Source organism: Loa loa (genome assembly GCF_000183805.2).
Source record: "Loa loa unplaced genomic scaffold supercont3.124, whole genome shotgun sequence".
NCBI classification, from domain to species: domain Eukaryota; kingdom Metazoa; phylum Nematoda; class Chromadorea; order Rhabditida; family Onchocercidae; genus Loa; species Loa loa.
The window spans coordinates 56,864-70,939 of NW_018108304.1; the positions used below are offsets into that span (position 1 = coordinate 56,864).

General features: G+C 34.6%; 3 protein-coding genes across 3 annotated transcripts in view; 2 read left to right on the forward strand and 1 right to left on the reverse strand.

The window, feature by feature from the left end:
• LOAG_07770 (glycosyl transferase) overlaps nucleotides 1–7,893 on the forward strand; it is an 8,745-nt gene extending 852 nt beyond the window's left edge. Inside the window, exons 2-16 of the mRNA XM_020447533.1 lie at nucleotides 330–472; nucleotides 918–1,113; nucleotides 1,490–1,630; nucleotides 1,761–1,874; nucleotides 1,965–2,083; nucleotides 2,502–2,679; nucleotides 3,010–3,163; nucleotides 3,419–3,629; nucleotides 3,865–3,982; nucleotides 4,252–4,383; nucleotides 4,559–4,612; nucleotides 4,908–5,036; nucleotides 6,482–6,592; nucleotides 7,279–7,407; nucleotides 7,562–7,893. Of these exons, the coding sequence (XP_020302247.1) occupies nucleotides 994–1,113; nucleotides 1,490–1,630; nucleotides 1,761–1,874; nucleotides 1,965–2,083; nucleotides 2,502–2,679; nucleotides 3,010–3,163; nucleotides 3,419–3,629; nucleotides 3,865–3,982; nucleotides 4,252–4,383; nucleotides 4,559–4,612; nucleotides 4,908–5,036; nucleotides 6,482–6,592; nucleotides 7,279–7,407; nucleotides 7,562–7,720 (1,869 nt within the window). The 5' untranslated portion in view covers nucleotides 330–472; nucleotides 918–993 and the 3' untranslated portion in view covers nucleotides 7,721–7,893. The remainder of the gene's footprint in view (nucleotides 1–329; nucleotides 473–917; nucleotides 1,114–1,489; nucleotides 1,631–1,760; nucleotides 1,875–1,964; nucleotides 2,084–2,501; nucleotides 2,680–3,009; nucleotides 3,164–3,418; nucleotides 3,630–3,864; nucleotides 3,983–4,251; nucleotides 4,384–4,558; nucleotides 4,613–4,907; nucleotides 5,037–6,481; nucleotides 6,593–7,278; nucleotides 7,408–7,561) is intronic.
• A 1,862-nt stretch (nucleotides 7,894–9,755) lies between these two features.
• Nucleotides 9,756–13,118, forward strand: LOAG_07771 (hypothetical protein; the record flags this gene model as incomplete). Its single annotated transcript, XM_003143304.2, has 5 exons — nucleotides 9,756–9,863; nucleotides 10,199–10,319; nucleotides 10,681–10,827; nucleotides 11,392–11,497; nucleotides 12,743–13,118. 5 exons carry the CDS (start codon nucleotides 9,756–9,758, stop codon nucleotides 13,116–13,118), a joined length of 858 nt encoding a protein of 285 aa, XP_003143352.2.
• A 28-nt stretch (nucleotides 13,119–13,146) lies between these two features.
• The window catches only part of LOAG_14342 (phosphatidylinositol-specific phospholipase C), a 4,556-nt gene continuing 3,626 nt past the window's right edge, over nucleotides 13,147–14,076 (reverse strand). Inside the window, exon 7 of the mRNA XM_020448797.1 lies at nucleotides 13,147–13,373. Coding sequence (XP_020301085.1) covers nucleotides 13,278–13,373 — 96 coding nt within the window. The 3' untranslated portion in view covers nucleotides 13,147–13,277. The remainder of the gene's footprint in view (nucleotides 13,374–14,076) is intronic.

The following is a 14,076-nucleotide window of genomic DNA, read 5'->3' on the forward strand; positions in this document are numbered from 1 at the left end:
TTCCTCTCTCTCTCTCTCCTCCTCCTCCTCTCTCTCTCTCTCTCTGTTTGCCTTGTATGCAAATGGTCATTTGAAGTAGGTTTTTTTTTCCTGTCTAGAACTTTTTTTACCCGAAATATCTTTTTATATTCCTAACTGCTATAATATTATAAACTGCCATGTTGACAAGTTATGAGGAAGAATGATGAAGTTAGAGAAGTAGTAAAGTTAATTTTTGTATCCGCCCATAATGTGTCTTATATGCAGTCAGTACAAGTCAATGGTCATTGCACTTTTAATGAATTGAAATATTTTATTTTTTAAATGTTTAGAAATGATCGCTTTTTTAGTTAGCATACGAAACACGGACATATCGTCCATTCAATGTTGAGGCACTATTCAACTACTGACTGAAAATTGAAAGGAAGTGTCTGATTTGTTTACACAAAGTAAATATGCAAGGAAGCTCATTGACCAACAAGTGAGAAAACGAGTAAGCTCCACTACTGTCTCGCTGATCAATGTGACGAATAGAATTTCATTTTGTAATTCCGAGTTTTTTTTTTTTAATGTCATCTGGAAGGTTTATTTATTCTGTAATTTTTTCATTGCAAATCACCCCTCTCCTACTAAAAAAGTTCTTTGTTCGATAATTAATTTAATTGACATGCTGACGGTATTCCATCTCTTCCAGCATTACGTCACTTTAGTCGCACTATTATTCTTCATTATATATTTTGACCCTTCAATAGCCCCTCCGTTTAAACACGATAAGTAAATTAATACCTTGAAACTGGATCATTTTGTTTTTTTAACTGAATAATTACTTGTCGATGAGACAAATATCTCATATCGAAAAAAGGTAAATCAAATTTAATTCGATGTTACTGCTCTGAATATCTCATTTGTTACTTTTTTATCGATCAAATTCATTTCAGAAAGTAAAAACGGCGACTTCTGGTACCTGACGTCTTCGGGGATTACAAATTGACTGTTGTGTTACTCAGTAGTAACATGGGTGCTCTGGTAATCCCAAGAAGACGGTCACTTGTCTTCAAACTAATACTTTTGATATCAGTAGTTTGGTTGTGTGTTATACTGTATTTTGCTGTTTCTACGAAAGTGCCAGATAAGGTAAAATAACTCGTTTTGGTGGATTTGTATTTTGATAGATGGTAAATACCTTCTTTATACAATCCAACAATTTTAAATCACTGGGTTGGTGGATATGCTAATTGTTATCACTGATTGATCAACAAGCGCAAATTGGAAGCTCAATTAACATCCGTAAATAATGACGAGTTTTTCTGTATAGCTCTTGATTTTTGTATAGTGGTGCTAATCTAAAAATTCAGTGATGTACTTATTTTTTCGCCTTTCGCTTTTTCGAGAAGTTAAGTTATTCCATTTTGGGGTACAGAATTCGGCCTTTAATACTTGGAATTCTGTGTAATGTAATTAAAAATTGATATAGAAAAAAAGTGAAGTGCGACAGAGGGCAAAATTTCAGGTCCCTTCTGTGAGGCATTCAAGAGTTGAGTTACTAAAATTACATAAATTAGAAGGCTTCGGCCCTCCTATACCAATCAAATCTGCCATTGAGGTCGAGCAGAAGTTTCCTGTACAAAATATCGATGTGAGGATTAACGAGGTATATTTCTGAATTGGTTATCAAACAATTTTACTGCCAACTAATTATGGTCATGCGTTGTGCCACTGCAATATTTTAATTTGTAAACGGGATAGGGCAAATCTTTTATCATAAATTGCATTAATTGTAGTGGAATATTCCTAATCCAAACAGAGCTCTGTTCAACCGGGATTCTCCTATCTACAAATCGGGTGATGAACATCAACCGGGTGAAGGTGGAAAAGCAGTGATAATCGACAGAAACGTTAGTGTTTCTAATGTCATCTTCGATTAATTTTACTGCAAATTTAAGTAATTGCCGACTTGATCTGAACATATGCATGTTATTTTTCAGAAACTGGCTTTTAGTGAAAAAAGAATTTACGATGACGGATTTAACAAAAACGCTTTTAACCAGTACGTCTCAGATATGATTTCGATACACAGGAGTTTGCCTAGTTATATCGATGAAGAGTGGGTTATTTTTGACATTTTTTCTTCATAAGAAAGAAATAAAATTATTTTTTTTTCATCTCTGTGTTTACGCAGTTGTTACTTTTCTTGCAAATGAGGAGGTTTGTTAGAGTTTCTTTCATTCGTATCAGTAGCAATTCAGTGAATGATAGAGATATTGTGTCTAAAAAAAAACATTTATTTGCTTGAATTTATTATTCTGTTCTGTGCATATCAGAACATGGAATTTTTTGTTGCAGTTTAACGATTAGTGTGCTCAATAGTAAGAAAGAAACAAAAAATTCAATTTGAAATCATTCATTTCCTCATCGGGCTGATTTCCTATCAGTTTTGCAATCGGTATATGCAGTCCTTCACGTGACATTATCAAAACCAACATTTATTTGCTTGAATTGGGAAATTTCTTATGTTATTCTAGATGCAAAACTGAAAAATATGCAAACGATCTTCCGAACACTTCGGTTATCATATGTTTTCATAACGAAGCTTGGTCAGTTTTGCTCCGAACTGTACATAGTGTACTTGAAAGGACACCAGAAAATTTACTTGCTGAGATTATCTTGGTTGATGATTTTTCGGACATGGCACATCTCAAGGTTTTTTCTTCCCCATAGTTCACAAAATTGCATTGATAAATTTGGGAAACTCTCAAGTTATTTGGGAAATGTACCAAAACTTTCAAAAAATCCTATTTCGATTTCCTTCCACATCAAAACGCAGTGGGCATATTCTCGAAAAATTTTAGCTAGGTCGAAATGAAACTGCTACAAGTTCTTGCTCATGAAACCTTGTCCATCAGCTTGTTGGGATACTGTCCACACTGAATGCCAAATTACTGTAATGATTGGATGTATTGAAAATAATGCGAGATTTCGTATGTTTTCTGCTCCATTCAGAAGATATGCATGAAACATAGTTGCATATAGGCGAGTCTGGAAATTTATATGCGGCAATTTCCGAAAGTTCGTATTTTACGCCTAGAAAAACGTGAAGGTCTAATAAGGGCGCGCATCAAAGGAGCCGCTATTTCAAAAGGTTCTGTGATTACATACCTCGATTCTCACTGCGAATGTTTGGAAGGTAATTTAACTTCACATTTCACTTTTTTCCTGCTCTTCTTTCCTGTGGAACTTTAAGCAGAGTTTTCAATTCCCTTTTATTTTGTATGCATTAGTTTATGAACCAAAAATACTGTATGTGCAGGTAATGGAAATGAAATTATTTCCTGGTAGAAAATAATTTAATGTCGGGATACTATTATAATATGTCTTGTAAGATCTTTAAGGTTAATGGGGAATGTATATTTGCAATATTTATTTCAAAGTTCTGTTCCAGGTTGGATGGAACCTCTTTTGGATCGAATCAAAAAAAATCCGAAAACAGTGGTATGCCCTGTTATTGACGTAATTGATGATAACACCTTTGAGTACCACTACTCGAAGGCTTACTTCACGAATGTGGGTGGTTTCGATTGGTCATTACAGTTTAACTGGCATGCCATTCCTGAGAAGGATCGTAAAGGTAGAAGGGATATAGACCCCGTCAAGTACGAATTTTGACCTTAAAATCAGTATTTTGAATAATTTGGTACCAGGATGTTACTATGATTTGTCTTGAAAGGCATGAATATTTCTAAATATGAAAATGAAGCACGGTCACTCAGAGTTTCTCATCCAATACTAGAAAATGGGGGAGAGGGGGGAGGGGTAACGTTAAGTAAATGTGACTGATTTCCTGGTTGTCCGGTTATGCATGCTTTAAAATCCTTTATCTCTTTTCAGGTCTCCAACCATGGCTGGTGGCCTTTTTTCCATTGATCGTACCTTTTTCGAAAAATTAGGATCCTATGATCCTGGTCTCGATATTTGGGGTGGGGAAAATTTGGAACTTTCATTCAAAGTTAGTTGATTACGATCATATTACTGAAAAATATTTATGGGATTATTAACGTTAGAAAAAAATTTTGTTTTTTGTAGCAGGTTTCTCGTTGGTGTATTAACTGCGGTGTCTACAATCGAAAAAGTTTCCTCATGCTTTAACTAATTGAGGTATAAATGAGGCCTATATTATTTCATGAAACCACAATTAATATTTTTGATGACATGAGATTTTCGGCCATTATTTTGCTCTTTTTTACTTTTATCCATTAAAATAAATATTTTCTCTAGACATGGATGTGTGGTGGAATATTGGAGATTGTTCCGTGCAGTCACGTTGGTCATATATTTCGGAAACGGTCACCTTATAAATGGCTTTCTGGTGTGAATGTATTGAAGAGGAATTCTGTTCGTTTAGCTGAAGTAAGTTGCATGAATCCTCGAAGTTGTCTTCTGGTTCTGTATATTCCTGAATTGATTATGATATAACAGTTTTTATGATACAGGTGCAACTTCTTTTTTTTTGGAAATTTTGAGGGTAGCACCTTAAGATTATGTTGTTATCTGCCAAATGAAAAGATGAAGAAATGGGTTGTAGGTATGGATGGACGAGTACAAAAAGTATTACTATGAGAGGATTAACAATAACTTGGTAAAGTTTTTCCTTTTTCAAAGCAACAAATGTAAGAAAGACAAACATTTCTTATGTCATTTTTCAGTTTCCTTCTTTCGATATCACTTGTGGAAGTGAATTACAAATTTTGCTAGCATTTCTTAGATTTTTTCTATATGAATTTTCTTTCTTGCATTTGTATTTTCTAACGCTTACTTCCTCGAAGTTTGGAAAGGAGAGCACAAGGGAAAAAATTTCTCGTTCTGCTGTCCATGTGATCCATACATTTTTTAGCAAAAAATGAAAGATAGACTAAACTGTCATTAATAATTAGGGTGATTTTGGTGATGTAAGCAGCAGAAAAGCATTGCGTGAAAAACTACAATGTAAATCTTTCAAATGGTATCTGGATAATGTGTATCCGGAATTGTTTGTTCCAGGAGATGCTATTGGAAAAGGAGAGGTATTTTTTTTCAGCATTAAGATATTGCTTATTAAATTATTTACTGATAATTTTAAACTTCTGCTTCGGCACTTAGGAATTTAGATTTTTTTTCGGATATATGTCCCTCCCCCATCATGTTTTTGGATGCTGCAATTTGCTGATCTTTCATTTCTTTTAGTTGTGCTGATGTTTCCCTTGTTTTTGGCACTGTCCACCAGATTCGTAATAATTGTCCATGTATAACAGTTTGAGTACTAATCCATTAATTTTTTAACCAATGCAGGAATGATGGGTGCATTTCATTCTACATGCACTTTTTAGTTTGCAGTAGCTAAATCCCTTTGTTTATATTGCATTAATATCTTACATCGTGTTATCAAATATTTCAAGTTGGTCCAGATCATTTACGCTCTGATAATTAGTCATCAAATAGTTTGCTGATGAAATATATCAAGTTGGGATATAGAGTTTTGCTGCTGACATTGGCTTGACCTATAAAATCCTTTACTACATGGAATTTTTAGTCTCGGGAAGGAAATACTTTAAGTGGACAGCGAATTTGTGTATTTCTTCTATCTGTACACTAGCTGGATACGAAATTTGCTAGACTTTCTGGAAGTGGCAGGAGTTACTATGGTAACTCTTAATTTAAAAATTTATATGACGAATGCGTTTTTTATATGTCACCAAGTAACTGGAGCAGACTTGTGAACTCAACTTTCTCAGTGGTTTAAAGTTTTCAATATATGTATATGGGTTTTGACTGTTGCACAAACGGTAAAAAAACAGAGGGAGTAAATGGGAAGATCACTTTCAGATTCGTAATAAAGGCGAAGTGGCAGGGGATGTTGTCCAACATTGTTTGGATAGTGAGGTGGGCGAAGATATTCAGAAAGTCGTGATTGCGTTTCCATGTCACAGGAATGGTGGTAACCAGGTTCCTTAATTCAACAGCTGAATAATTTTTCCATTACCAGAACTATTTGGTCATTTGGTTGTTTATCCCACTTCTTGATTTTAGCACTGTTGGGCACCCGAAAAAAAACTCACGATACAGGGCATTATTAAAGATAATCTACTTAGTAACACCTTTGTTCTTTTACTACCAGTTTGCTGCTTGTTTGAGCAATGCAGCGGCGAATTACATGTTAAGATTTCAGAAAGACTGTATTGAGATTGCACTTGCTTGCTGGAATCTGCGTATGGTCCCCTTTGTATATAGAAAATGATATTGGGTGCAGTTTTTTGATGTAGTTATTGTTGCTTGCAGCTTCTGTTTCTTAATATTCGATGTTTCACTTTTTGTCCATGTTTGTCTTTTGTGTCAGTCGGTACTGCAGCTGTATCTCATAAAAACTACCGCTTTTTTTTCTTTTTTCTTTTTTTTTTTTTTGGATAGGAATGACCGTGTGGGAAATACATGAAGTATTCGCTTCATAAGGGAATAACATACGTCTCTATAGATTCGCAACAGAGGAGGAGGATCGAAGAATTGTTTAGATTGGGCATCACATGGAAGGCAAAGATCGGTAAATGCGGGTCTATACTGGTGTCATAAAAAGGGCGGTAATCAGGTATACTTCAGAGCTTTAATGTGATTGCAATGTATGTTACACACTTTTTACTTTTCTCTCGAGAATTCTGATAGGCTACTATTTTCAAAAATTTTTTGCAAACAATAATGTTCTGGAAAGCAGTTATTCATATTTTGCTGTCAGGTTATAATACCAGATTACTCATCAAAAGCAAAGGCGACCAATAGCGATTTCTATATTTGTTTAGGTTTTTTACGATCTCTGATATATAGAACCAGAACACATGCATGCTAGTTATTATAGTGCCATTAATTGCGTCTACTGACTTCGCTAGAAGTCATTTCATCGTGAAATGATTGGAAATTTTTCGGAAGAAACTTGTTGTTTCACTTTTAGCATGTGGCAGTTGTATTCGAAAACCAAATACGTCTGATATTGTTTCTCTTTAATTTCGACTCATTTATTGACTCTCATGAACTGTTCCCGTTTGACTCCAAACTTCCTGATTAGCTTTCCATCACCGGAATGCTGCAAGCAAAATGAATTTTTATATCTCTAGAGAAAAAACAAAATTGAAAAAAACGTTGAAGCTTAACATTTTGACTTACAAATCTAATATTTAAGAGGCTCTCATTTGCGCAGATTCCGAGAAAAGCGTTTCTATAGTTGAGAAAATGTACTTATTTTTCGACATTCGAAAATTTCTTAAAAATCAATTTATCTAGTACTGGATGCTAAGTAAAGATGGTGAAATACGAAGGGATGAGTCGTGTATTGACTATGCCGGTGTCGATGTTATGGTTTATCCTTGTCATGGAATGAAGGGTAATCAAGAATGGAAATATCTTCTTTATGTGAGTGCAGTTTTTTATGCATAAAAAGATTGAATAGGTAACAATACTGATAGCGGAGATTTAATTGCTCATTTATTCGACTTTTCCTTAATATCTTATGCAATTTTTGTCTGTCGAGGAAGAATCAAAGCTTTCTAAATCCGCTATTTTATAGCAAAGTCAATTTCTTCACGTCGTTACCAATAAATGTTTGGAAATGTCGAGAGATGGTACCAGATTGATGGTAAATGTTTGTGATCGAACAAATCCTTATCAGCAGTGGTTGATTCAAGAATTCAATCGAACATTAGCTAGAAAGTACGGATTATTATGAGCCGAAGTAAAGGTGTAAGTTAAGTAAGAGAGGGAAGCAAGCGGAAGGAAACAAGGAAAAGCCACTATAGTAGTGGCGAGTTTTAGTTTCCCATCAAATTGAGTCATGCATTATATATAAATGTTGTCACATTACTATTTAAAGAATGCTGTTACCAGTGTCTTACTTACCGTTTCGATAAGCTGTAGAACAAAGAAAAACTTTTTACCTTACCTGTTTTTAGTAGCAAGTGAGCACATAATGTTGGAGTCTGTAGAGTTCAGTTATTTTTATTTACTCTTAATAAGTATGCAATTACTTTTATGTGCAATTTGTTTATGAAAAACAGAATGAATCCCGTTCAATTTTAGAGGAAAATTCTCAAATTACTTCTCTTTCTGTCACTGAATTAAAATTGTTTTCTATTTGATATAAGGTGATCATATTATTTATATGCTTTTTTATCTTTTTGTTTTTTTTCCGGAAAGAATCTCTTCTATGCTTTTTCGTGTTTTTCGAGCATTTCCATGTTACTTTTTCTTATCTTGACATATCATAACACTTCGACATATCATAACGCTTTTTCACTTCTTTTTATTTTCTCTCATTTATAGTTTAACATTGCTGAAATTCTTTGTAGTTTAACATTACTGAGAAGTTCGTTGATTTGTTTGTCTATTTTCTTCTTTTTGTTCTGATGGTGAGTTAAAATTACTCACCATTGATATAAAGTGAAGGATGAGATCCCTATTCTGTCACATGTCTATTAGACAAATTGAATTTCCGGAAACAGGAAATTGAATTTGCTGCAGATAATAAAAATGAAAAAAATACTCCGATAGTGCTTTCGCAGTAAGGTGTGGAAGTGGTGACATACTATAAATCCTTTTATTTACTGTACCTACATTTTGACAGCTGTGATATCGCACTTTCACCGTTTTTTGGTCACTTCTATTTCCGGTGTTTTCACTTCTTTTTGAGCAACATTTCATTCACTTATTTTTTGGTTCTACTTGTTCGAATATTCATTCCCATTTATTTCTTACCTTTTGATACTTCAGATTGAGAAAGTGGGGAACCTTCATGAACATTCCAAGCGACCACGAAAGTCACTATTTTCCGGGGAATAGTGGGTAGGGTTCTATTCTTGCCTAATATCGAGCTTGAGGAAGTCTAATTTTTGAGTGAAAATAATGTTGTCGTTGTTTGGTTTTTTCTCCACTTTTTTCAAATGTTCCTTATTCCAATATTGAAGGCTTTCATATGCATGCAGTAAGTGAGCATTAATGGTGCATGCATGACATATTGATATTGCTCTGGTGCATCATTTCACTGGCTCGTATCCTGTTATATTTATTTGGTGATATTTTTGACAATTTATTTATAATTTTAGCATTCATTAGTTTCTCAAGCAGCTTGGTGATGTTAAATTTCATGATTTACGGAGAAAGTGGATTAAAATCTTCATATGAAAATTTATTTGGAATTTCCCAGAAATGTTTGACTTTCGATGCAGTGAAAATTCTTAATTAACACTTAAATCTTTGGGTTCTCGAAGTTGCTGAAAATTAAAGCTTAGCGAAATCATGCGATATTTCGTTTCCAGAAATTCTCTGAGGTTCTTTCTTGTCTCTGAACCTTCTCTCGACATTAAAGAAATTTGTTTTTGAAAATTTATTGATTTGTTTACGTATTTATTTGTGAATCGATTTAAGTTGGGTTTCTGTATGTGCATTTTATTTATTGCCTTTATTTTACTGTTCCACTCTTTATTTCTTTTTGCTATCCTCATAACATATATGTGCCTTCTTCATCCTTTTTTCTGTTCTTATTGACAATAAAGACTTTAGAATAAATCTTTGAGAAAGATCTCAGTTTTCTCTGAAGAGGCAATTCACCTAGTGGTTATTTTGATTCTCACTGCTATACAGGTGGTTCTCAGTAATATACGTAGAAAAAAGAAGAAAGCTCTTTTATAGGGCTCTTTTTTTAGCATTTAGTTGAACTGCTCAGTACCAATCAGCTCATGATTTACCACTAATATCATCGAGTCGTCATGGACTGGTTTGGTCGACCGTTATTTTGTGGTGCTGCTGCTGGATTGGTTGTAGACTTGACACTGTATCCACTGGATACTATCAAGACTAGACTGCAAAGTTCCGAGGTAATTATGTTGCCGGTCATTTCCCATATTATACGTTTTACATATCGTTTATTTATGTGCGATAGGATTTTGAACATATATACGTATAAACATCCAAAATCCGTATAAAATCTGAATGTATAAAATACGTTCAGATTACGTTCCAAAATATGCTTCAATTTTTTTTTTTGAACGTATAAAATCCTAATGTGCTTTACTTTCCACATCCTGAAAAAATCCCAAATTTTATGCGCTTCTCATACCGATTGGTTGTTTTACGTTTTGCAGTGCGGAACAGGAATATATGATGCAGACATTCTTGTTGTAAATACCTTCAACATGCTATAATGTTTCAGGGATTTTATGCTGCAGGCGGACTACGAAATATCTATCATGGTATGGGATCGGTGGCTGTTGGTTCTGCACCGAGTGCTGCATTATTCTTCTCTACATATAATACGCTCAGAGGAATAGCCGGTAGAGAATGCAAGTAAATAATTGTCATTAAAATGTTATTTGTTGGATACTGCTGTTGGTGTATTATATATGAAAAGAGTCAGAATTATAGCTGGTTGAGATAAGCCACTGATATATACTAAACTCTGCGGAAGTCTGCGGGACTTTTTTCGAACTGCAAATGCTAACAGCATAAATCGAACATCCTTCATACTTTTACTAACTCACTATCATTACCCGCAATTGGAGAGAATAAACATCAGATAATATTATTGGCAAATAAATAAAATATCAGTTAATGCTTTTGGTGAATATTTTTTTCCCTTCATAAGTGGTAGGTCTATTTTATGCATTGCTTTTAATAAAGTAAAAGACTTTTCAGCAGTAACTATAAACGCAGGTGCAGCTAGTTTTTCGGAAGTTGTTGCTTGTGTTTTACGGGTACCTACCGAACTAGTGAAACAACGTGCGCAGGCAAGATCTGACCATCATTTAGGAAAAATATGCCGAATGATTTATAAGCAAAGTGGTATATTTTTTTATTCATATCACCGTAGTCTGAGAAACTCAGGATTTAAATGATTCCTTTACGACTAGTCAAGAATATGTGTTTTATTATGCAATTTGACAGGAACAGTTATATGATAATTGTGAAATTAATAATTGAAATTCTTGAAATCGTGAAAGTCTGAGAATAGAGGTAATGAGGGGTCTCCTATGTCTTAAGGTCTCTTGATTCATCCACTTCCGTGATGCCTTCTTCACTTGGGGGCCAATTAAAACTTCTAAATGGGTCTTCATTCTCTCATTAACTAACAAATTAATGCTAAGTTTCCATTATTTCGTTAAAAATCCAAAAGCTATTCGTTTTGGCTGAAAAATTGGCACCTCTCTTTCCCTTCGTAGTGATTCATTATCCTGGCAGCAAAATGCGTTCAAAGTTCATCTGTTACTGACGATATTTTAATCATTGCGCCAATTATTTGAGGCTCGGATATTACTTTCGTTAAAAGTATAGTAATTTGTAATTGTTTGTAGAATCTGGATTTAGCTCTCTTATATTTAAATAATGCTTTTCCAGTTTTTTTTTCAGGATTTCTTGGGTTTTATCAGGGTTTCTTGAGCACTGTATGCCGGGAAATTCCATTTTCGCTCATCGAATTTCCTCTTTGGGAAGTTTTAAAGCAAGAAGTAGCGGGGTTTGTTTTAATCAGTTGTTTGATGTGTGTTGTTAAAAATTTGAAGTTACTTTAACATTGTCTGCAAGATCACGAAACCGTTGGTGTGCAACATTAAATGTTAGCTTCAGTTGATAGCAAACTAAATTATCGAATGAATTGAATAGCTCGAGTAGGATCGATTTTTCCTGATGCGGTCTGTATAGCCTTTGACTGGTCCTTGATTCTAGCTGGTAATTGATTCCTATACTTTACCAAGGAGTTTTAGGATGACTTTACCAGAGAATAAATACACATGTCTGTTCATATAATTTGCTGCTCGATCTATCATCCACGGCTATTATTTCGTCTTTGTTGCTATCGTTAGGCAAACATCAACATTTGAACAAATGGTGAATAACAGTGTCGTCAGAGCCACTGGCACTTGGTAACAAAAATCTTTCGGATTCGAAATTAATCATTACATTGCTAGTTTAGTTTATTTTCTAGTGTTAACAATTTAGCTAAAGTTTCTACTATAGCACGAGTTTAGCCACGAGTTTGTTAGTTGTCTCACTAACACATGCACCTTCTCACTGTGAACATCTCCCTAAAACATTTGCCATCCCACAGAAGAACTTGTTAAATTGAAGCTCCATGACGGTCTGCATGACAGTGAGCTGTTAGATCCGCACAAACTCACTTGAGCCACTAAAATAAACGTTATGTCGGACGGAACTGTTCAGAATGTTTTTGGAATTTTTCTCAGTAAAAGCTATTTTAAAAGATGTGCACATTCGTAGCATTTTTTTTTATTATTACTATTGTAGTCTTAATCTTAATATATAGAAAGCTTATATTAAAATTAATTGTTCACTTTCCCATCACATTCACTCATCATTTCATTCTTCAGTATCCATGCAATTCACATATTTTTTTAGCCGGTAAATTGCTATCAACTGAAGCTCTGATTGCTATCGCATAATTTCAAGAATTCATACATTGCTAGATTAATCCCCCATTTTGAAGTTACTTGTTTTGAATGAGCAAAATACATTTTGATTGAATGTTGTACAATTAGCACAAACTGCAGCGTAGTCGTTAAAGAAAAGAGATAACTCTTGTAGAAATCTCCACTCATATACTGTTCATTTTGATACTTGTACTTTTGATGCTCTTCCAAAATCATTGTAAGCATGAGCTTGCTTCATCCTGCCTTGTTGGCTTAGATTTCTAATTGGGTTCCGGTGGCTGGAACACCTCATTTTTACCACTAAGCTGTTTTAGGGTCCGGAAAAGACAGTGTACGCCATTGGAATCAGCAGCATGTGGCAGTGTATCAGGAAGTATAGCTGCAGCCATGACAACACCTCTCGATGTGGTGAAAACGCAGACAATGTTGAATGAGAACGCTTCACGTCTGGGGATACCGGCAATGTTGGCAAAAATATGGACAACATCCGGATACCGAGGACTTTATGCTGGTATCTTGCCTCGTTCCGCTTGGATGGGTATTGGTGGCTTCGTTTTTTTGGTGTTTATGAGACGGCTATGCTGCTTACCGGAAATTTATTTTTCTAGCTTGTTTTTTTTTGATACTCAGATCTTATCCGAAATCTCATTTTTCTGGCAGAATAGTACAAAAACTTTAGTGAAAAATTGATTAATCCTCCCGAATGAAAAAGAAAGGAGAAAGTCGTTTGAGCAGTTAGTTTTAAAAGTTTTAATTATGTAGAATTTGAACAATTCAGTAACAACTGCTACACGAAATATATTACACGTAAATATATGTGTTAATGATCGTATCAGTAGACCTCTTTCCTTACTTGTTCAGATCAATCATAGTGCTGCAAAAACCGTCCTCATCCACAAAATCTGCCACAATCACGTTAATATTTGATCGATAACTATGTCCATTCTAAAAAAGCTTATTAAGCGATTTGAACTTCATAATCCAAATCTGAGCTTCAAAAATAAAATAATTGAAACTAATCAGTTCCAGAATTCTGATCTTCATTGTTACTGAGATGTCTTATTGTGAGATTTACTTGTATTTTATGTGGGCTTTTACATTTGAATATGTTAAGGAAAAACGTTTGGCTGTTTGGCCAATTTGGAAGGCAAATGGCTTCATCCATGCAATAACGCAGAAATGACCGTAGTGAAATCCCTTATTACTGTGGCAGCTGTCAGTTGAACATTTTTCAAACAGTTTTCCTCTTTGTATGAAAGGGGGGAAGGGGACATGGTACATTAAACATGGAACAAAATTATTAGTCTTAAAATGGTCTATTAAAATATTCCTGAACTTGTCTAAGCTACACAACATATTTGGAAAGTTGATGGATACCTGCCGCAGCCAATCGATTAGCGCTCTAGTCGCACGTCGTCCGAACCGCGCTTCAAATGTTCCGGTTGGTTGACGAATGATCGAATTTACAGTTAATGTTACTATTGCCTGGCATACCTTAAAATATAAAAGATTAAAAAAATCTTAAAAATCTTAAAATTTGACCGTGGTTTTAGCAATGAGGCAAGAATGTGCATCTTTAAGTGGTGGTAGCAGTGGATATAGATCATCAATTGAAATTTATGATTTCGAAGTGTGTCGAGGTGAGACT